The 22,220-nt window shown below is 42.6% G+C and overlaps 1 protein-coding gene across 39 annotated transcripts in view; it reads right to left on the bottom strand.

Annotated features, from left to right (window-relative positions):
* Rims2 (regulating synaptic membrane exocytosis 2) overlaps positions 1-9,035 on the bottom strand; it is a 544,765-nt gene extending 535,730 nt beyond the window's left edge. For 37 of the 39 annotated variants that reach the window (XM_045144630.1, XM_045144647.1, XM_045144632.1 and 34 more), the window contains exon 1: positions 8,591-9,035. In XM_045144630.1, coding sequence (XP_045000565.1) covers positions 8,591-8,766 — 176 coding nt within the window. In that variant the 5' untranslated portion in view covers positions 8,767-9,035. The remainder of the gene's footprint in view (positions 1-8,590) is intronic. The other 2 variants (XM_045144622.1, XM_045144629.1) reach the window with 1 other exon arrangement.
* Positions 9,036-22,220: the final 13,185 nt, after the last annotated feature.

The following is a 22,220-nucleotide window of genomic DNA, read 5'->3' as shown; positions in this document are numbered from 1 at the left end:
TCAAGGTTCTATTCCCCAGGACCCATGTTAGCCAGATGCACAAGGGGGTGCACACATCTGGAATTCGTTTGCAGTGGCTGAAGGCCCTGGCACGCCCTCTCTCTCTCCCTCTTTCTTTCTGTGTCTGTCACTCTAAAATAAGTAAAAATAAAATAAAAGTAACAAGAAGAGAGTAAGAAAGAAAATAAAAGCATGCATAGGTTGAATATCCCTTATTCAAAATGCTCAGTACGAGAAGTGTCTTGGATTTTGTATTGTTCAGATTCTGAAATATTTCATATATAATGAAATATGTTGTGGATGAAACCCAAATCTGAATATAAAATTCATTTAGTTTCATATACATAGATACATATAGCCAGAAAATAATTTTATATAGTGCTTCATAGAATATCTTTATGCTTTATCCAATGCTTATAAACTTGTGCATGAAACAAAAATGTATTGTCAACTGGAATATATTTGATTGTCCTTACTTTAAAATATAGCACAAATATTCCAATTTCATAGACTGGGAAGGTTGCTCAGTGGGTTAAAGGCACTTGCTTGTAAAGCCAGCTGCCTGGGTTTGATTCCCAGTACCCATATAACCAGACACAAAGTGGCAAGAGACCCTTAGAGGTATATATGCGCGCGCGCGCACGCGCGCACACACACACACACACACACGCGCGCGCACGTGTGTGTGTGTGTGTGTGCAAGTAAATAAATAAATATAAATTATATTAGATACTTTCTCATAAAATGCCAAACAATTATTGGGAGGATATACATACATACATACATACATACATACACACACATATATATAGACATATGTGCGTACATGTTCAAGTGCTAATGTGCACATGTGGAGATCAGAGAACAACTCTCAGTGCCAGTCCTCATTTTCTACCTCATTTGAGTCAGGGGTCTCATTGTTCACTGCTGCATACACGGGCTAGCTACCCATGAGCTTCTGAAAGATTCTTCTGTCTCTTCATTCCTGCTCAATGTAGGCATGGTGGGATTATAGACAATCATGGGTTCTGAGGAGCTAAACTCAGATACACTTGTGCAGCAAGTAATTTATCCACTGAGCCATCTGCCCAGCCCCCAAGAAATTTTTAAAATGTATTTCAAATCAAAAACTACAGGATTTCAACTTTTGGCAATGTCTAATTATTTACATAGTACAATGATCATCTTTATTTAAAAGTCTTCATGAGGGCTGGAGAGATGGCTTAGCGGTTAAGCGCTTGCCTATGAAACCTAAGGACCCTGATTCGAGGTTCAATTCTCCAGGACCCACGTTAGCCAGATGCACAAGGAGGCACATGCATCTGGAGTTCGTTTGCGGTGGCTGGAAGCCTTGGCATGCCCATTCTCTCTCTCTCTCTCTCTGTATGTGTGTGTGTATATGTATATGTATATGTATATGTATGTATATGGATATGTGTGTGTATATATATATGCGCATGTATATATATATGTATATATAGATATATAGATATACATATCTGCCTCTTTCTCTGTTACTCTCAAATAAACAAAAATGAACAAAAAAATAAATAAAATTTTTAAAAAGTATGAATTAAAAAAATAAAAGTCTTCATGATTCAATGCATCATTTGTCTGGCATGAAGAAAATGATAGTATTTATATATATTAGAATAAGAAAAGTCATTCTAAAATGACCACAAAGCCAAAGGTCATGAGAAATAATGCTGTATATTTGAATGTATTTTTAATTCTGAACAGTAAAAAGAGATATAAATAAAATCCTAATCCAACAAACAGATAAAGAACTTCAACAACTCACTAAAATTACTAGCAGAAAAGGAAATATAAAAACAATTGTAAAGGGCTCTGAATCTAACTGATAAAGAAAATGTAAGTTAAACATGTAGTGGCATATTTTTATTGAAACACTGAGAAAGAGTCAACAAACTTAGTTGACAAGAAAGAAGAAAAGCTTCCTTGGTGTTATATATACATACTTTCTGTATGAAAATAAAGTAAATAATATTGATTCAAATTTATTATGAGGTGACCCTTTGAAGCAATTTTACTTCTAGGAATTTATTTCAGGCCCTACATGTGAAAATAATACATGTTAAAATATATTTATGGTCTGGATAGATGGCTTAGCAGTTAAGGCACTTGCTTGCAAAGCTTGATAGACTGGGTTCGATTCCCCAGTGCCATGTAGGGCCAGATACACAAAATGGTGCATGCATCTGGAGTTTGTTTGCAGTAACAAGAGGCCCTGGTGCACCCATTCTCTTGCTCCCTCGCTTCCTCACATCCTCCTTCTCTCCTTGCAAATAAATAAATATATTTGAGGGTGTTTGAGGTAGGGTCTTGTTCTAGCACAGGCTGATCTGGAATTCACTATGTAGTCTCAGGTTGGCCTGGAACTCACAGCAATCTTCCTTCCTTGGGCTCCTGAATGCTAGAATTAAAGGCATGTGCCACCACACCCAACCAGAGAAAATTGTTTTTTAAAAAGATATATAGCTGGTTGGTGTGCACCTTTAATCCCAGCACTTGGGAGGCAGAAGTAGGAGGATCGCCATGAGTTCAAGGACACCCTGAGATGACATAGTGAATTCCAGGTCAGCCTGGGCTATAGTGAGACCCTACCTCGAGAAAACAAACATTTTTTAAAAAGATATATAGCTGGGCCCTACCTAAAATTAAAACTGAAATATTGCTTCTGTGCAAAACCAAAAAAAAAAGCCAGGTATGGTGGCTCATACCTTTAATCTCAGCACTTGGGGGGGCAGAAGTATGAGTACTGCTGTGAGTTCAAGGCCACCCTGAGACTACAGAGTGAATTTCAGATCAGCCTGAACTACAGCATGACCCTACCTCAAAACGCAAAAATATTACACATATATATGCATTTATATAATATGCATATATATAATATTTTTATATTTATATATAATTGTACATATAAATATATATTGCTTTTAGTGACAAAACACTTAGAAGCAATTTAAATACCTATAACTGTGGTAATAGTTAAAGAAACTACAAAGTATTCAACAAATGGCATATGATACAGGTAATGAAATGAATGCGGCAGCTAGTATTAGTAGGTATGAAATTCTTCTCCTTAAAAACACTTGCAGGACAACTGGAGTGATGGCTTAGTGGTTAAGGTATTTGCCTGTGAAGCCTAAGAACACTTGTTCAAATCTCCAAGTCCCACATAGCCATACACAAAAAAGAAAAACAAGCATACAATGTCGCACATGCATACAAGGGGGCACACGCATCTGCAGTTTGTTCAGAGGCTGAAAGGCCCTAGCATACCCATTCTCTCTCTGTCTCTTTCTCTCTCTCTCTCTCAAAAATAACCTGCAGGGCCAGGCGTGGTGGCACACACCTTTAATCCCAGCACTCAGGAGGCAGAGGTAGGAGGATCACAGTGAGTTCAAGGCCACCCTGAGACTACAGAGTGAATTCCAGCTGGGCTATAGTGAGACCCTACCTCAAAAAACCGAAAAATAAATAAATAAATAAAATAACCTTCAGGACATATTTGTGTTTTTATGCTTGATTACAGACATGTATACATGTGTGTGCACACATACACACATATACAGACATATAATATTTGATGTGCACATACATGTCTTGTGCATAGACTACCTCTGGAAGAATAAATAATATTCTAGTAACTAGTTGCCCCTGGATTGAGAAATAGATAAGACATTGTTTATCATATGTAAGTATTACCTATTAAATAAACACTTTTATAAATGGGATTTGGAAGCCACTTATAAAACTGAATTATTAAAAAAAAAAGTAGAATTGGCTAAAAATGTAGAATTGGGCTGGAGAGATGGCTTAGCAGTTAAAGAGCTTGCCTGCAATGCCTAAGGACTCATGTTCTACTCTTTAGATCCCAGGTAAGCCAGATGCACAAGGTGACCAAGCATGCAAGGTCTCACACAAGCAGAAGATGGTGCACGTGTCTGGAGTTCAATATCAGTGGCCAAGTGCCCTGCCATGCCAATTCCCTCTCTCCCCCTCTCTCTCTCTCTCATAAAAAAGTAGAACTACTCTATGTGTTAAGTATACAATTGTTCTTTAAGACCTTAATGTATCATAAAAATGTTTAATTCTTGCCTGTCTTTATTTAGGAAAATAATTATCTCTTTAATATATTAATAGAAAATCCAAACTGAGAAGGAAGACATAATATACCCCTCATAAAACACACAAATAGCTGGGTGTAGTAGTGTGGTGCCTGAATCCTAGCAGTTAGGATTTGAGCAAAAGAGGCACTAGTAGCTTGAAGACAACCTGACCTACATGACAAAACCCTGTCCAAAGAGAGAAAAGGAAGGAAGGAATAGAGGGGAGGGAATCAATTTTAACTTCTGCTACAAAAACAGTTTAAAAGACTATAGTATGTGTATAGTAAAAAATACATACTTACTGAATGAATACTTTTTTTCTATTGATTTTAGTGTGTTTGCTTTTTCACACATTTTTTTCACAATACAACATTAAATAAAATAATGGAAATACAACTTTTTTAAAAATTTATTTTTCTTCCAATAAATGATTCCTCATTTTTCTATAAAGTTAGTACAGGAAAACTACATTGTTTGCATTACCATAATTCAATTCAGCATTGGGTAACCATTAATGATGCTGTACAAACATCAAAATAGGGAAAATTATGATTCGTGCCCTCAAAAAGTTTAGGGTTTTGAAAAACAAAGCTTACAAACATTAAAAAAACATAAAGGGGAATTATAGACTTTGCTGATATATTGAACTATTCAAACTAAGACAACGGCAAGAATTCACATAAGGATTTTTTAAGTAATTAACCAAGGATTTTCTTTTAATTTTTTTTGGTTTATTTTTATTTATTTATTTGAGAGTGACAGACAGAGAAAGAGGCAGACAGAGAAAGAGAATGGGCCCACCAGGGCTTCCAGCCACTGCAGACGATTTCCAGATGCGTGCAACCCCTTGTGCATCTGGCTAACATGGGTCCTGGGGAATCAAGCCTTGAACCGGAGTCCTTAGGCTCCACAGGCAAGCACTTAACCGCTAAGCCATCTCTCCAGCCCCCATGGATTTATTGGAATATAAAATGCTTTGAAAATTATAGTATCTCACTCACACATAAGCTAGCATTATTTGATAAAAGCAGACTTCCTGACAATGCTCAACTGGGCTTTAAAGAAATTGATAATTAAGTATAAATCATTTTAATTATTCATGATCATAAGGAGAGAGTATACTGTAATAGTCTCCCCATCTATTTTAATGGTTCATCTTTCTTATTATAAACATCTGACATGAATCTCCTTACATATACATATTCATTTATAAATTATATGCATTTTATATTGATAATCTACATATGAAATAGTAATGAGGTCTAGTCTTTCTTTTCAAACAGAAATATAATTTTTAAATTTTCTCCCTGTATTCCAATATATAAGCTGGTGATGCCACTGTACATGCACATTGCAATTTGTATAATATGGAAACTCACAGATCATGCAAAGGTATTTTATCCAATTTTGAACCTCTTCACATATCCCACTTGTTTTTTAACATACTAGTTAAAAAAGTAACAGAATAAATTTAAATTTCGGTTTATTTCTCTGCACCCAAGAGAGGTTCTCTCAGAAAAGATGCTGACATGACATTAAGTATCTTTACAAAAAAATAAAGAACAGTTTAGTCATGACATGATCAATGGGCCCCAAAATTTCACGGGAAAGAGTAGTCACTGAAGAGTACCAGTATTATTTTTTTTATATGTCATATTTGTTATCTCATATCTAATATTGATAACATATTATTTAATAAAAAAGTCAGATACTTCAAAATAATTTACCTCACATTTTTATTGCCTAATATTACTTTATTACAAAACCACTTTTGGTTTTGTAATAAAGAAATCTATAATTATGTAAATAAATACTTTAAATAATTCTGAATATGAATTTTTCACTGATGTGATTTTATATATTATATGGATATTTATATAATGTGTTTACCAAAATTGTATAAATAAAAATGCATAAACATATGTACTTGCATTAGTAAGCAGGCCCACACATAAATATACATACGAGTAGCTGACCTAAAAATCCTTTATAACATTTCCCAAAAATGTACTGTTCATTTTGAACTATCTTTATTTCAGTACTCAAACATGCATTTAAATTTCTATATATTGAGTGGGGAATGGTGGGACATGCCTGTAATCCCAGCACAAGGGGCTGAAGTAGGAATATCGCCATGAGTTCAAGGCCAGCCTGGGACTACAGAGTGAGTTTCAGGTCAGCAGGGCTAAAGTGAGACAGTGCCTCAAAACAAAAGGAAAAAGTCTCTATTGAAGCAATAAATATATGGGGAGATTGCTCAGTAGTTAACGGCCCATATATGAAACGCCTGCCAGCCTAAAGCCAGATGTACAAAGTGGCACATTCATCTAGAGTTTGTTTGCAGGAGTAAGAGGCCCTGGTGTACTCATCCTCTCTCTTTCTCTAGCCTTCTCTCTTTCTCCTTCCTTCTCTCCCTCCTTGCAAATAAATACATACAAGTTTTAAAATACATAAATAAATCCAGAACTATGTATAATAAAAACTAGCCAATATCACTATGATGTAGTACACTGTAAATAAGAATTCATTTACATTTAAATATGTGGGTCAAAGAAATAAAATTGCATTTTATTTGAAATCGTTTTGGTAACTCTGGTTTTTAGTAATTATAGTTAAAGGCATAAGGTCATATAACTACAGTTGTAATGATCAAAAGCTTAGCACTGTTGATATCTACAATCAAGTTAAACAAAGTTAGGAGTATGCTCAAAAGGCTTCAAGAGAAGCAGGTGTGCTGGCGCACGCCTTTAATCCCAGCACTTGGGAGGCAGAGGCAAGGAGGATCGCCATGAGTCCAAGGCCACCCTGAGACTACATAGTGAATTCCAGATCAGCCTGGGCTAGAGGGAGACCCTACCTTGAAAAACCAAAAGAAATGGGGACTTTCAGAAAAACTTCATATGTCTATAGTTAAAGTAAACTGCTTAAATTGCTTTACTTTTTTCATATCTTTAAGATCTTTCAAATCTAATAAATCATGTTCCCAAATAAGTGTTAAACCCAGAACTTAGCCTTGAAAGAAGTAATTTCTAATTTTATTTAATGCGTTGGGGATATATTTGCTCTCTTAGTACTTTCTTCAGTATTTTGTGAGAAATTGCATCTTTTGTGTGTAGGTGCTTGGTAAGTTTGTTATTATGGATTACACAAAAGTATTTCATTAAAACCTATGCATGCAGGCAAAGTGTGCATACGTGTTTAAAAGAACACTGAATTCAACAACCTGTTTTTAAGAATAGGTAGGTGTAGGTCAATGTGTTATTTCTCAGAGGAACTCTACACTTTCAGTTGTGTGTTTCTATGGCGACTGGGTAAAGTCTATTTGATGACATGCAAAAGAACCATCCCTCTTTTAAGCATTTAAGTTTCACACAGAAAGAAAGACAAGGGCAGTTAGGAAAATACAAAGGTTGTATATCTCTTTCCTGAAGTAATGAAGAAATCAAAGAACCACAAAGCATTTCGAAGCAAACATTTCAAAGCAAGCCTGTAGAGACGAAGCTAGGCTACTCTGCTGCACTGACCAGAGAAAAGGAAATCTCAAAGCCAAGGAGAACTTGGTCTGGACAGTTCCCTGGTGCTGAAGTTACACTGCCTCCTATACCAGGGTGCGACTTTCACGCCTCCCATCCCGGGCAAGCATCCCCGCTTGAATGCTTGGACTTGGGAGCACACGCAAGAAGTTCACAAGGTAGGGAGCAACCCAAACTGCACTGCCGGTAGGAAGTTAGTGTCTACGGGATTAAACCGATTGACTAGTTGCAAACAGGAAGAGAAGAGCCAGAGTGCAGGGTGTCAGCACCCGCCGAGGGGGAGGGGCTGGAAGATGGCGGCGGCCGCACACCCACCCGAGGCGCGACCGAGCCTAGGCCCCTCGCCCGCGCCGCCGCCTCCCTGCCCGCGGCGCCCGGTGACTGCCTCCGTGGCTGGGGACGGAACTGGACCGGAGGACCGCGCGGGACAAGGGGCTCCTCACTCCCCCAGCCCTCCATCCCGGAGACGCCCGCACCCCACGCCCCGGCGCGCCTTTCACCCGGGTCCGGCCCGGGGAGCACCTGTGCACGGCCATATTGGATTCCCTGCCCCAGTGCCTGGGTCCGCGCGGGGGCGGCGGGAAAGGAAATGGGACGCGGGCGCGACCCTGGAACCGAACCCGGCCGGCGGTGGGGAAAAAAAAAAAAAAAAAAGATCACAGCCTCCCCTCCGGAGCTCTCCGCCGTCACCTCAGCCGGCCTCGGCGCCCGCCCTCGGAGACAAACACACACACACACAACCACATGCACACACCCGCGCTCTGACAACCGGAGAGCGACCCGGGGCGACCGCGGGCCGACGGGAGGGAGAGGACGGGCGGGCGATCGCGGGCGCGCGGGGCAAGGGTAGCGGCCCGAAGTGGGGGGGCGGGGGACGGGCATGGGGAGAGAGAGGGAGGCGGGAAGATGGGGCCGGGTCCTTACTTGAGCACGGACTGCTCCTTCTCCTCTTCTTTCTTCTGGCGATCCATGACGGCCAGGATGATTTTCCTCTCCTCCTCGGTGAGGTGGCTGAGGTCGGGCATCTCGGGCTGCGGTGGAGGCTGAGAGGCCGCTGGGGTGGGAACCGAGCGGCCCCGGGGCCCGACAGGAGCCGACATGTTTGGTGGAGCCGAGGCACCCTAGGAAAGCGGAGAGGCGAGTCCACGGGCGGCGGCGGCGGCGGCGGCACGGGCCCGGGCGGCTGGGGCAGCCTTGGGCACCGGGACCGAGGCATACAAATCAATGGCCTTCAGTGCCAGGCGGCAGCCCCCCTCCCCCAAGAAAGCAAGACGGGGGAGGGGAGGGAGGGAGAGAGGGCTGAGGAGTGCGCTCCCGGGAAATGTGGCTTCTTCCCGGGGACGAAGGGCTGGCAAGTGAGCGGTTCGCGGGAGACAGAAAGAGAGAGAGAGAGAGAGAGAGAGAGAGAGAGAGAGGGAGGGAGGGAGGGAGGGAGGGAGGCGCTGGAGGCCCAGACGCGGAGTGCGCCGAGCGGCGGGCGGGAGGGCGGTGGAGTAAGGTGGCGGCGGCGGCGGCGGCGGCTCCTCAGGGTGGGGTGACTGGAGGGCGGCGCGCGCGGGCGCGCGCGCGAGCCGGAGCGCCAGTGTCCGGCCTCGGAGGAGCTGAGGGCCGTGGGCGTGCCCGAGCCCCCCGCGAGGAGTCCCAGGGAAACTCGCTCCGAGCGCCTTCCCCCGCCCCCGCCCCCCAGGCGGAGACGTCCGAACCTGCCCGAGGGGCGCCGAGGCGCTGAGCGGGCGGCGAGCGAGAGCGAAGGAAGGAAGCTGGAGCGATGGATTTCCCGGGTCTCGCTGGCGGACGCGTCTCCGAGCGAAGGAGGAGGAGGAAGAAGAACCAGCAACTCCCCAGGCTGCTGTCGGAGACCTTCACCCCCGCCCCCCGAACCCGGTCTAGAGTGAAGGATGACAGGGACCGGTGGGCGAGTGTCTCCCGGTCGGGGCCCCGCGACTGCCGACGCCCGTATCCCGGGGAGCTCGCACGCGTAGTAGGATCGGGTTCCCGCCCCTGCTCATCACGCGCCCGCCCGCCCCGGGGGTCCCACGGCCGCCGCCGCCCCTCGGGTCCTGGGAGTCGGCGCCTACGAGCCGGGTCACCTCCCCGCCACCCAGGCCGGGGCACGGCGCACGCCCCTCCCCTCCCGGGCCCAGACTTAGCCGAGGTGTGGAGAACGGGGGGGGGGGCGGTCGGGGTGGCAGGTGTGCACGGGCGTGGGGCTGGGTCGCGGGCGGGAGCTCGTGAGCAGGTGGGCTCCCGACCCGGAAGGGGGAGGGCGAGAGTAAATGGTTGAGCTCGCGGTGTCGGGGATGGGGACGAGCCCCCCTCCCGCCCCGGGAGTTGGGTACCTGGGGGGGGGTGGGCGGGGGGGGTTGGGAGAAGTCTGAGCGAGTGGGGAGCGCAGGTGAGTGTTGCGGACCGGGAGCGGGAAGGCCGTGAGGAAGTTGTGCAGAACTGGGCTGGGAGGATGCGCGGACAGGTACTGCCGGGAGGGTGTGGGGCAGCGAGGAGGTGAGAGTCAGGGTGCGTCCCGGAGGTTGGATGGCGACCGGAGGACCGGAGAGTGAGAGGGATCCAGGCTGCGCGCGACCGAGAAGGTGTTACGGGCACTTCGGAGCCCTTTCGGGAGCTCCCTCTAGTCTACAAAGAAGTGAGGAGATTAGAGCGTCAGTCGGTCGGTCTGAGTTTCGAAGCACGGAGAGGGACTCGGTGAAAGGAGATGAGGGTTGAAGAAAGCCACCGCCTTCGGTTCTAGGAGGGGCACAGCTCCATTCCCACGCCTCTCCAGTGGGGGCGGGCTCAGCGCGCGTGTAGAAAGAAAGGTGAGGTGAGGCCGGGGGGGGGGGGGGGGGGGGAGGGGGAGGGGGCAACCACCACGGATCACCCCCTCTTCCGGGTCCTCTAGATGGAGCCCTGCACAGGGGCTCCAGGTGTGCACACCCCTTCCACATTCACGCCGTGTAGTACCAGGCCTGATCTGGTGAGGGAACCCTTGGGGGGAAAGGGCTGATATTTATTTACCTTCCTTGATGTGTAGTAAGCGGTCTCCCTTTTTCCCCAGGTACCATCTGACTAATTCCAATTTTGGGAGGACTGGGAACAGACAAACCAACACGAGAAGTCTCTTGTGATACTAAACGTAAATTTCTGTATTTTCCTTCCCATGCCTCGTAACTAGAAAGAGAAAATGGAAAGGCTTGCTTACCTACTGTTTTATTATTATTACTACTCACCAGTTTCAACAAGATTCATAATCCAAATTGGCTTTATTGCTTTGGAGCTAGGCAAATCAGATGAGATTATATGCGTCCTGATTTATTCAGTGTTGAATTACAGGTAAAGAATTTTTGCAGATCTCTTAACCCAACCTAATCATATGGAATTTGAAGACCAAGGTCAAAAGGTCTGGCAAATCTAATAAATAGCAGAGCTGAGACTACAGTGTACATAAATTTACTCCAGTTTGAAACTATGATGGTTTTCTTAGCTCATGAAAATTACATGGGTCACTTTAAAAAAAAAAAAGTGCTTAGATTTAACCCTACCTCAAATGAATCAATCTCTAGGATTAGGACCCTGGCCATGGATATTTTGAAAATAGCCCCAAGTGATGAGTGTATAGTAAAGGTTGAGAATGTGTAATTAATTAGAATGTATAAGTCTAAGATAAAGGTGAAGAAAAAAATCACAACCAAAAAGAGGAAAACAGGACTGAAAAGATGGCTCAATGGTTAAGGCATTTGCATGCAAAGCCTAAGGACCTGGGTTCATTTCCCCAGTACCCACTTAAAGCCACATGCACAAGATGGCCCATGCTTCTGGAGTTCATTTGCAGTGTCTACAGGCCCTGGCATGTCCATTCTTTCTCTACATCTGCCTCTTTTCTCTCTTTCTCTCTCTCTCTCTCTCATAAATAAATAAATAATAAATTATTATTTTATTATTACTTTTAAAAAAATGGAAGAAGGCCAGAAGTGGTGGTGCGCATCTTTAATACCAGCACTCAGGAGGCAAAGGTAGGAGGATCACAGTGAGTTTAAGTCCAGACTGGGATTATAGAATGCGTTCCAGGTCAGCCTGGGCTAGAGTGAGACTCTACCTGGTTGAGGTGGAGGGAGAAACAGAGTAAAACCAGCAAAAAAAATTCCCAAATAAAAGTGAGTTGTTTACCTAACATTCAAATGTTGGATTTTACTGTGCACACATTTCTGTCATATGCCATGACAGTTACCAGACAGTTGATGTACATGTTTGTGACTTTAATCTAGGAAACTCTAAGCGCCACCCATCAAAATCTCTCTAACAATGCTTATCCCCTTACCCTATCCTGATCTCACTCTTCCTTGGAGAATCTGTTTTTCTTTCTCAGAAAGCAGTGAGAACCAAGGACAACCAAAATTCATCAGTAGGACAAGGATAGAGAGCTGACTACTTGTCAGCAGTTGAACCACCCCTGGCATGGCAGCTAGGACCCAGGTGAAACCACAGAAAAATTGATGAGATGAGCAAGAATTCTGCTAACATGGGGAGCCTGCCAACCTGTGCCAGGGTGATGGAGACAGACACTGAGGATGCTCAAAATACACCAAAGCAGAAATCCAGAAGTTGCAGAGAGTTCAACACTTAAAGTACACCCACCAAGGCTCAGGAAAGAATGTAAGAGCCACAGGGTAGTAGGGAATTTCCGGAGGCATTGCCCCCCCCCCCAACCACCACCACCACAAAAATTGACTGCTGCTCTTACAACTGAAAACCCACAACTCCATGGTGAATACCAGCAATCCCACCAAGGAGGGCCCTCAGTGGAGTGGGGACAGGGAGAAGGGAAATGATGGTACCAACACATGATGTGTCCATACAGTTTCTACTTAATGAAGAAAAGAAAAAAGAAATACGCCAGGTGTGGTGGTGCATGCCTTTAACCCCAGCACTCTTAGGCAGAGAGGTAGGAATATCACCGTGAATGCGAATCCAGTCTGAGACTACATAATGAATTCCAGGTCAGCCTGGGCTAGTGTGAGACCTTACCTTGGAAAAGAAAAAAAAAAGAAATACAATAAGTTCTCCTCTAAAAGAGATGAGGCCAAAAGGGGTGAGTAGAACATTCTACCTTATTCAATTATTTCTGATTCTGACTCAAAAAGAAAAAAAAAAAGTTACACCATCCTCTAAACTATCAATCCAAGAAGGAATGGAAGCCAGAATGTGTTAACACTGCCATGTCTGAACGTGGTGAAGTTAAAACTGCTGATCTCTTTCAAGAATATAAAATGTGAACTTATAAGTAGATGTTCAAATTGGGAAGAAAAAAAACTGGCTTCATTTCCAATACAGGATCATCGCTGGACCTTGTGCAGTTTTCTTCCAGCCACATAACATGCAGTTGCCTGAGGCTGTTTCTCACCACCACCACCACACCGCCCCCCCCCCACACACACACACAGAAACACACACTGCCTGCCTCAGAAGTCATCCATGCATGGAAAACAACAGGCATGCAGAATCACTGGCTCACCTGCCTTCTTGAAGGATTGAAGCATGGTTGGGCTAACTGGCTTGTTTGTTGCTCTTTGGGTTTCCCATACGCACCGCTACCCTCAATCACACACAGTCCTTCAGTACAGCTAGACTAGTTGTTTTGGGTTTTTTTTTAATTAAAGGAAATTCTTAGAGAAGCATATTAAAATCGTCTTTCTATCTTCAGTTACACACCTTTATAAAATAAAAATGTGTCATGGTCTTTTTATATCATACTGAATTTTAAAATGGGCTGTAGCATAAGTGTGCTGCTTTTCAAGATATTTACTCCAATTTAACATTGCTATTTTCAGAACTAAATAAAGTCAAATATCTTCACAAGACCTCTCATTGTTTTTCTGCAATATGGATTTCAGAAGTGTTTGTTTTGTTCTGGTTTAGTGTTTTCTTAAAAGGTTTGTCATATCATACTGAGTCCTATATGACATTGTATATTACTTGAATATGCCCCTCCGTGGTTTGTAGTTGACTCAACAAGTAAAATTCTGGGTTTTTTTTTAATATTTTATTTACTTATTTATTTGAGAGAGAGAGAGACAGAGGAAGAGAGAATGAGCATGCCAGGGCCTCCAGCCACTGCAAACAAACTCCAGATGCATGTACCCTCTTGTGCATCTGGCTGATGTGAATCCTGGGGAATCAAAACAGGGTCGTTGGGCTTCGCAGGCAAATGCCTTAACTGCCAAGCCATTTCCCCAATCCTCAATGAGTAATATTCTTGTTTAACTTTAGAAGTAACTAGCCATCTTCATCACTAAATTTTCAAGATTTTCGTAAGATCATGAACTATCCAAAATGAAAGTATCTCCTGAACTATTTGCAAAATGGAAGTATTTTCTGGAGTTCCTATAGGCTTATGAAGACTGTGTATCTGTGAACTTTCATTTTACATATGAATAAGGCCTATTTATAATCCACTAGGTAAATTTAGGAGGCACACCAAAGTAGAGTGTAAGCTTATAAACTAAAATAATCACAGTCATAGAATTTACTGAGAACTTAATACTCCACTAAGAAATCTAGCAACATCGAAAGACTCAGAATCACTGCAGCTCTCCCTGCTGCACATAGATAGATGGTTGTTGTTTCTGCAGTTTTTCCTAGCTGGTCTCCCTGCTTCTATCTTTATTGCTCTAGTCTATTCAGTACAGCATAATGACCACACATCCCAGGCTAAGGATGTAGCTTGGTGGGAAGAGTATTTAGCCAGAATGAGAGGCCCTAGGTCCAATACCCAGTACTGTGGAGGGATAGGAGGGTAAGAGTAGGAGGCTTCTTATGACAGTCTTAATACCCCACTGGCCAAAATCATGATATATTCCCCACTTTACTGAATGTCAGTTAAACTCTAACTGGGCTACAAATCCACTGATCTCATCTCCTCACTTTCAGACTTTCCTTGAGGTATGTCCTCTTTATTGTGCTATTTCCTAGATTAACTCCACTTTCAAAGTTTTGCTCAAGGGTTCATTTTATTTAATATTCCAGGCAGCCCATCACCCTCCTTAGTCACTCCAACCTCTTTTCCTTACCATCTTTTCCCTTTGTGCTTGCTTCCCTCTGACAACTATATTTTTATTGCTAGTTGTAATTTTACTGCAATTTATTGCATATTATTGATCATCTACTCTCCCAACTAGTTATAAGCATAACAACAGCAGGAATTTTATTAATGTATCCTAACTACATAGAATAACAGTACATATAACAGATGTTCCAACAAGTATTTGCTTAATTGAGTTCTGAGATGGAAATTTATTGGTTTGAGTTGACTAAGAGAATGAGAAAAAACATTCTCAGGAAAACAAAGAAAGACTCTTTGCTAAGCTATCTCGGTTCCTTTAGGACTCAGCTTCTGCCTACTCTTCTGTCCTTACCTCAAAACCAGCCTACAAGTATGTCCCCTGTTCAGCTCTGACAGTCTTGTACTTTAATGAACAAGTTGTCTGTGACTTTCAAATAGCATTTCTTCAATTTGGCTCCCTTGTTCTATTTCTGAACTTATACCTTGTCAGCCAGGTACCTTCTTTGTCTTTACCAAATGCTCATCCTTTTCTCTTCCTTCCACCTGATTGTCCTCAGTTCTCTCGCCAATGTATATACCTGTTCATAGATAGCACTTGTCACAATGTGTGTTAGTCATTTATTTACTCACCTATATCCTCAACTGAACCATGAACTTTTAACAGCAAGAAATATGCCTTCCTAGCTTCCCTAGGGCCTATGAAAATGCCTCATATATTATAGGCGTTCAATAAATGTGTGCTGAACAAATATATGAGCAGTTACAAATTAATGAGAAAATTACTTATTGGAGTATGAAGAAAGGAAGGCAGGGAGTTGTAGCAAAAGATAAAGTGTAAAAATTGGCTGTGGCAAGATCCTGCTATAACTTAACATGCCTTGCTAAAGAATTTGTACTTGTCTTATCATCATTAGGCTGAGGAAGTTTTTAAGCGGAGAACTGGCATGATCAGCCCTGATTTTCAGGAGGTTATCCTGTATCCAGTTTTTCGTCCATATCTAAAACACTTGCTAATAGAATTATTCAAAGGACACAGATGCACTGTGGTTTAGACTTGGAGACACAAATAGCAGAAATTTTTTGCTTCCTGTTTTCAGAATTTATTTTTGTAGCCATTTTGCTCAGTAGATTAAAGTGGCATGATAATGAGGCCAAGGTCATGGTTTAAATCCCTGAATGAGTCAGTCAGTGCAGTAGCCACAGTGCTGACTGTTAATCTTTTCCAGTTGTAAAATGACAACAAATATATTTCTTGACCAGAAATTGAGTTGAAGAACATGACCAGATCACCCAAAGTTAATCAGCATTTTTAGAGAAGCAACCCAAAGTGTGTGGCTGTTGTAAAGACATGTGGTCATTCTAAATTCAAACAACAGTAATTATTAGTAGTGCCCAAGGAGCACAACATCGAGAAAAGAAACTACAGATTAGTACAGTTTCATTATTTGGATTCATGATGAAGAAATAATTTTTAAAAATAGTCTAAATAAGTTTTATTAATTACTTTTGTGTGCTTAGCAGTATATGAGGTTATTTCATAATTATCACATAATAAAATCATATAGCATTATATTTAAGGGCCTGGAACAACAGAATTCCAGTCTTTTTTCATTTAATATATTTTTTTTAATTTTTTTGTCCATTTTTTATTTATTTATTTGAGAGTGACAGACACAGAGTGAAAGACAGATAGAGGGAGAGAGAGAGAGAATGGGCGCGCCAGGGCTTCCGGCCACTGCAAGGGAACTCCAGACGCGTGCGCCCCCTTGTGCATCTGGCTAACGTGGGACCTGGGGAACCGAGCCTTGAACCAGGGTCCTTAGGCTTCATAGGCAAGCGCTTAACCGCTAAGCCATCTCTCCAGCCCAGTCTTTTTTCATTTAAAATATTTATTTTTTTAAATAATTTTTATTTATTTATTTTATTTGAGAGAGAGAGAGAAAGAGGGACAGGGGAGAGAGAGAATGGGTGTGCCAAGGCCTTTAGTTGCTATAATTGAACTCCAGATGCATGCATCACCTTCTGCATCTGGCTTACGTGGGTCCAGAGGAATGGAGCGTGGGTCCTTTGGCTTTGTAGGCAAATGCTTTAACTGCTAAGCCATTTCTCCAGCCCTAAAATATTTATTCTTATTTATTTATTTGAGAGAGAAAGAGGCAGATAGAATGAGCACACCAGGGCCTCCAGCTGCACCAGACACATGTGCCACCTTGTGCATCTGGTTTATGTGGGTGCTGAGGACTTGAACCTGGGTCCTTTGGCTTTGCAGGCAAGCACCTTAACCAGTAAGCCTTCCCTCCAGCTCCCACTTTTCATTTATACTTTTGCAAAGTCATTTCTATTTTTATTCCCTCCTAACACTGAGTAAGCACATGTGTACAGTTAAGTGTGGACAATGTTAGAGATTAGTACATATAAGTATAACTTAGTATTGTCTTAGTTGAGTGTTTATCTTAATTAAAACATTGACCACTTTTAGAATTTTAAGAATGTGAATTTTATAAGGTCAGAGCTAATTTTTAAATTCACACTGAAAAAATAGATTTAGACATTTTAATACACAACAGCTTCTGACATCCTAAAAATAGTCAACTAGGCATTATTATAACAGGCACTAGGGTTCTTGCTGAAAAGCACTGACCCCTCACTTCTACTCACAAGAGAATGGAAAGCAGGGTGACAGCCTGGCATCTCTACCTTCATTTTCCATCTGTCTTTTTTTTTTTTTTTTTCTTACTTTAGGTCGCCTGTTTACCTCTGCGTGCTGGTATGTTATCCGGTGACACCTAAGGGCTTTCACTCCCCTTCAAGGCTGAGGTCACCAAGACAAGAAAGAGCACCTAACGCATCCCACTGTGAGCTTTTCTCCATGTCTTCTTCCTGACCCTAAAAGGTACTAAAAGTCTCTGGTTGTTGTCCTAAACTCAGTCACCTTGGATTCTAAGAATAATGGAGCCTTGTAGGACAGCCCACCTCCCAGATAAGGGCAATTATCACAACTGCAAGAGTGCTCCATGGAGCAGAGGTGTTCAACTCCAGAGAACCAGGTTATCCCCTTCCAGGGCCACTCCTTTACCAAGATTGATTGATTTGACTTCCATCTTGCCTCCTGCCCCGGTTCTTTCACTTTTAAACTTAAAGCTCATGGTCATACCCCAAAGATAAACTTGGAATCACTGGATGTCTTTATTTATTCCTATAACCAACATGTTGATTAAATATGTCTTTTCTTTTCACTGTTACTCATCTCTTTGATGGCTGTTTGGGAAGGGTACCTGATAAGGGAAACTGAGTTACACAGAGATGACACCACACATAGAGTGGAAAATCAGAAAATGTGTTCATGTCAACATGGACTTAGGGGAATGGTGGCCATCTAGATATATGGCAGTCATTGTGACTGCTCAGTTAAGGCACCTCAGGGGGAGGTGACCGTCCGGAATCTGTATGAAAAGTGCACTTGATATGACAGTGGTAGAGACTTCAAACTAAAACTCCTCTCCCCTTTTCTGTGCTGAGCAGCATTTTACAAATACCTCAGATTCTAAGGTGAAAAGAATGGAAACAACAACCTTGTCCTATTCTTATCAAAACCCAGCACAGGGCTGGAGAGATGGCTTAGCGGTTAAGCGCTTGCCTGTGAAGCCTAAGGACCCCGGTTCGAGGCTCGGTTCCCCAGGACCCACGTTAGCCAGATGCACAAGGGGGCGCACGTGTCTGGAGTTCATTTGCAGTGGCTGGAAGTCCTGGCGTGCCATTTCTCAATCATTCTCTCTGTCTCTTTCTCTCTCTCTGTTACTCTCAAATAAATTAATAAAAAATGAACAAAAAAAAATTAAAAAAAAAAACTCAGCACAACTGGGTCACTGAATCCTATCCTGGGCCAGTGAGATATTTTACAAGACCAATAGTGAAAAGAACTAAAGGTGATATCAGATTTCCTGCCACGTTTGTCTATAAAACCTCTGGGCTATCAGAGTTCAGTACTCAGGTTTTGGAAGTTATTCCTGAGTCTATCTCGATATGGATAAATATTGTGATTCGCCACTTTATCTCCAGTGTCATCTCTGTGTATTTCAGTTTCCCGTAACATACCAAGTGTAGACCAGTGGGGCTGCTGGAGTCCAGACTTTTACTCTAAAACTCCAGTTACATTATGTGTTTCCCGATGGAAGAACACAACAATACCTGTGAGTCTGTTGTGACAAATACAAAACCAAGCTATCAAACTTGAGTTTAAACATCTTCCAAATACATGTACCAATGTGCATAGAAATGGGAAGACAGAGGAGGATACAATACAGCACTCTGGATTGTAATGTGTGGAACACTCTATAGCACATGCTACAGGAAAATAACTTTTTTAGCAAGTAATTGCAAGGAAAAAATAAAGTGATGAAGGGGATCTATAGATATAGTGAAGATCTAAAAAATAAAACTGGTGGACACATTTCATTTGAAAAGGTACTGAAAATAAAACATTTTATGACAGAAAAAAATTGTGAGTGTTTGATGACAACAAGAGAATTACTTTTTAGGATAATAATGTGTTGTGGTGAAGTTAAAAAATTAACAACTCAGGCCAAGGAGATGGCTCAGCTTTTAAAGGCACCTGCTTGCAAAGCCTGCCAACCTGGATTCAATTCCCCAGCATCCACATAAACAAAGTGGCACAATTGTCTGGCATTTACTGGCAAAGGCAAAAAAAAAAAAAACTATGTCAAATCTATACACACACTATGCAAATGTGCATGCAGATAAATAAAACTAATTTTTTTTTAAAAAATTTAAATCTTGGTACATTCTGAAATACCTCTGGAGAAATGATGATCTTACATCCACTTCAAAATAATATAAATGGCAGGATTGGCCATGGGAGACCAAAGACTGAAACATTCTCTCATTTTGTTCTGCATATGTGTAGTATGTGCAGTGTGGTGTATGAACATGCCCCATGTACATATGTGCAAGGTTCAGAATGGAACATCAAGTTTCTCCACTACCACTTTTACACTTATTTCCTTGAGACAGAGTCTGTCACTGAACCCAGAGTTGCTGTTTTCTGTCAGACTGGCTGACCAGTGAGCCCCAGTGATGCTCAGGTCTCTTGCCCCTCACAGGTCTGGGGCTTATGTGTGGCCATGCCCAGCTTTTTTGTTTGTTTGTTTCTCTTTTTCAAGGTAGAGTCTCATTCTAAGCCACACTGACCTGGAACTCACTCTGTAGTCCCAGGCTGGCCTCAAACTCAAACTACTTTCTGCCTCCCAAGAGCTGGGATTGAAGGTGTGAAACACTACACCCAGCTCACGCTCAGCTTTTTGCATGGTGTCAGGGATCACACTTGCCAAACAATCACGACCCACTCAGCAATCTCCCAACCCTAAAAAGTTCTGTCTTTCTATTACAGTGTCTCTCTTTAATTTAATTTAATTCATGGTTGGCCTGCCTCAGTTTCCAAAATTCTGGGATTACAGGCATGCACCACCAGACCTGGCCAAAAAAAAATGCTCTTAATAAACATTTTTGCAAAGAGAATCCTGAATTCATTATTTTCTTGTTGGTGTGATAAAATATCTGAGAAGCAGCAGCTGCAGGATAGGAGGATTTATTAAGGCTTACAGCTCCGATGGGTACAGGGCAGCGTGGTGAGGAGGGCATGGCAGCAGAAATGAGAAGCAGACTGGTCACATTTCATCCAGCCAGTAAGAGAGGAAGAGAGCAGTAAGTAGGGTAGGCATCCAGGATGTCTTCTCCAGCAAAAATCTACCTCCTAAAGTTGCCACAACCTTTCCAAATAATGCCATCAGCTAGGGACCATGTGTTCAAACACATAAGCCAATTGAAACCACAACAATCTGACTCTGGCCCCCTTAGGCTCATAGCCATCTCGTGATGCAAAATATATTCAATCTAGGGCTGGAGAAGTGGCTTAGCAGTTAAGCACTTGCCTGTGAAGCCTAAGGCCCCAGTTTGAGGCTCAATTCCCCAGGACCCACGTTAGCCAGATGCACAAGGGGGCGCATGTGTCTGGAGTTTGTTTGCAGTGACTGGAGGCCCTGGCGAACCCATTCTCTGTATTTCTCTCTGTTTGCCTCTTCTCTGTCTGTTGCTCTGAAATAAATAAATAGCAATAAACAAAATATATTCAGTCTAACTTCAAAAGTGCCTATAGGCTTTAACAATCCCAACACTGCTCAAAATCCCAAAATCTCAAAGAACAAAGATGATCTCTTCACTGTGTTCCCATTCCAAAAGGGAGGAATGGGGGCATAGCATGGAATGGTTAAACTAAAGCAAGACCAAACCCCAGGAGGAAAATACACCAAATCCCATACTCCATGCCCAGTATCTAAGATGTGATGGAATCATCTGGGCTCCAAAAGGCATGTGTAGACCCACCCCTCCAGCTCTTCTTTCTGTAGCATCCATAGCCTTCTCCTGGACAGGCTCCACTTTGATCGTTGGCACTTGTCCCATGGTGCTGACATTACCAACATTCTGGGGTCTTCATTGCATCTTGGGCTACATTTTCCTCTGCTTCATTAAATGGTCTCTCAGGGCCTTCTTGCAAGGAGTCTGAATATGCCACACATTGCCTGGCCTCAGTGACCATCTGCAACTGAACTGAGATTCCATGACCCCCTCAACCTTACATTTTCATCCTTATAAATCCAGAGCCATGTGAATGATGCTACCAAGTTTTGTTGCCAACTTGGGCTGGAACTTGGCTCCCTTGGACCAAAGCTGTAGTAGTATCTGTGTGCCTTGGCTACTGAATCTATGGAAACCCTTTCCTAGGCAATTCTTCTCCAGCAGGAAATCCCCCATGAACACCTGTGCTCAAGTGTTTTCTTCAAAAAAAAATTTCATTCTCACAAGTTTAGAGTTTTCCATGAGTAGGGTTTTGTCCTTGGGGCACCTTTCCTATTACCCTTGTCAAGAATATAGATTCCCTTTAAGTTATTATTCTTCATCTCAAATATTTGTCTTTTTAAAATATGCATTATTTTATTTATTTATGAGAGAGAGAGAGAGGGCATGCTAAGGCCTCCAGCCACCATAAACAAACTCCAGGCACATATGCACCTTGCACATTTGGCTTACATGGGTTCTGGGAAATGGAACCTGGGTCCTTAGGCTTTGCAGACAAGCACCTTAACCTCTAAGCCATCTCTACAGCCCTCATTACAGATGATGGAATGTGTGACTTTCTCAGTGGCAGTCTCTTTGCCTAGAACCTTAAACTTGTTCACAGACCCTCTCTAAGTTTTATGTTTATCCATATGTTTTTGCTCTCTTTCATTGTAGATCTGAACAGGAACAATGAGTAATAACCACAGCACTCAGGACTATACTGCCTTGAAATTTCCTCCAATAAAAACATTAGTGTATTTCTTTTAAACTCAGCCTCACTCAAGATCTCAGGACACAAGCCAAGCGCAGCAAGAATCTTGCCAGATCATAACAGGAAGTGCCTGCAGCCCACTTCCAGAAATTCTT

Source organism: Jaculus jaculus, chromosome 2, assembly GCF_020740685.1.
Source record: "Jaculus jaculus isolate mJacJac1 chromosome 2, mJacJac1.mat.Y.cur, whole genome shotgun sequence".
NCBI lineage: Eukaryota > Metazoa > Chordata > Mammalia > Rodentia > Dipodidae > Jaculus > Jaculus jaculus.
The sequence above is the reverse complement of the archived record's forward strand: the minus strand, read 5'-3'. Positions and strand labels throughout refer to the sequence as shown.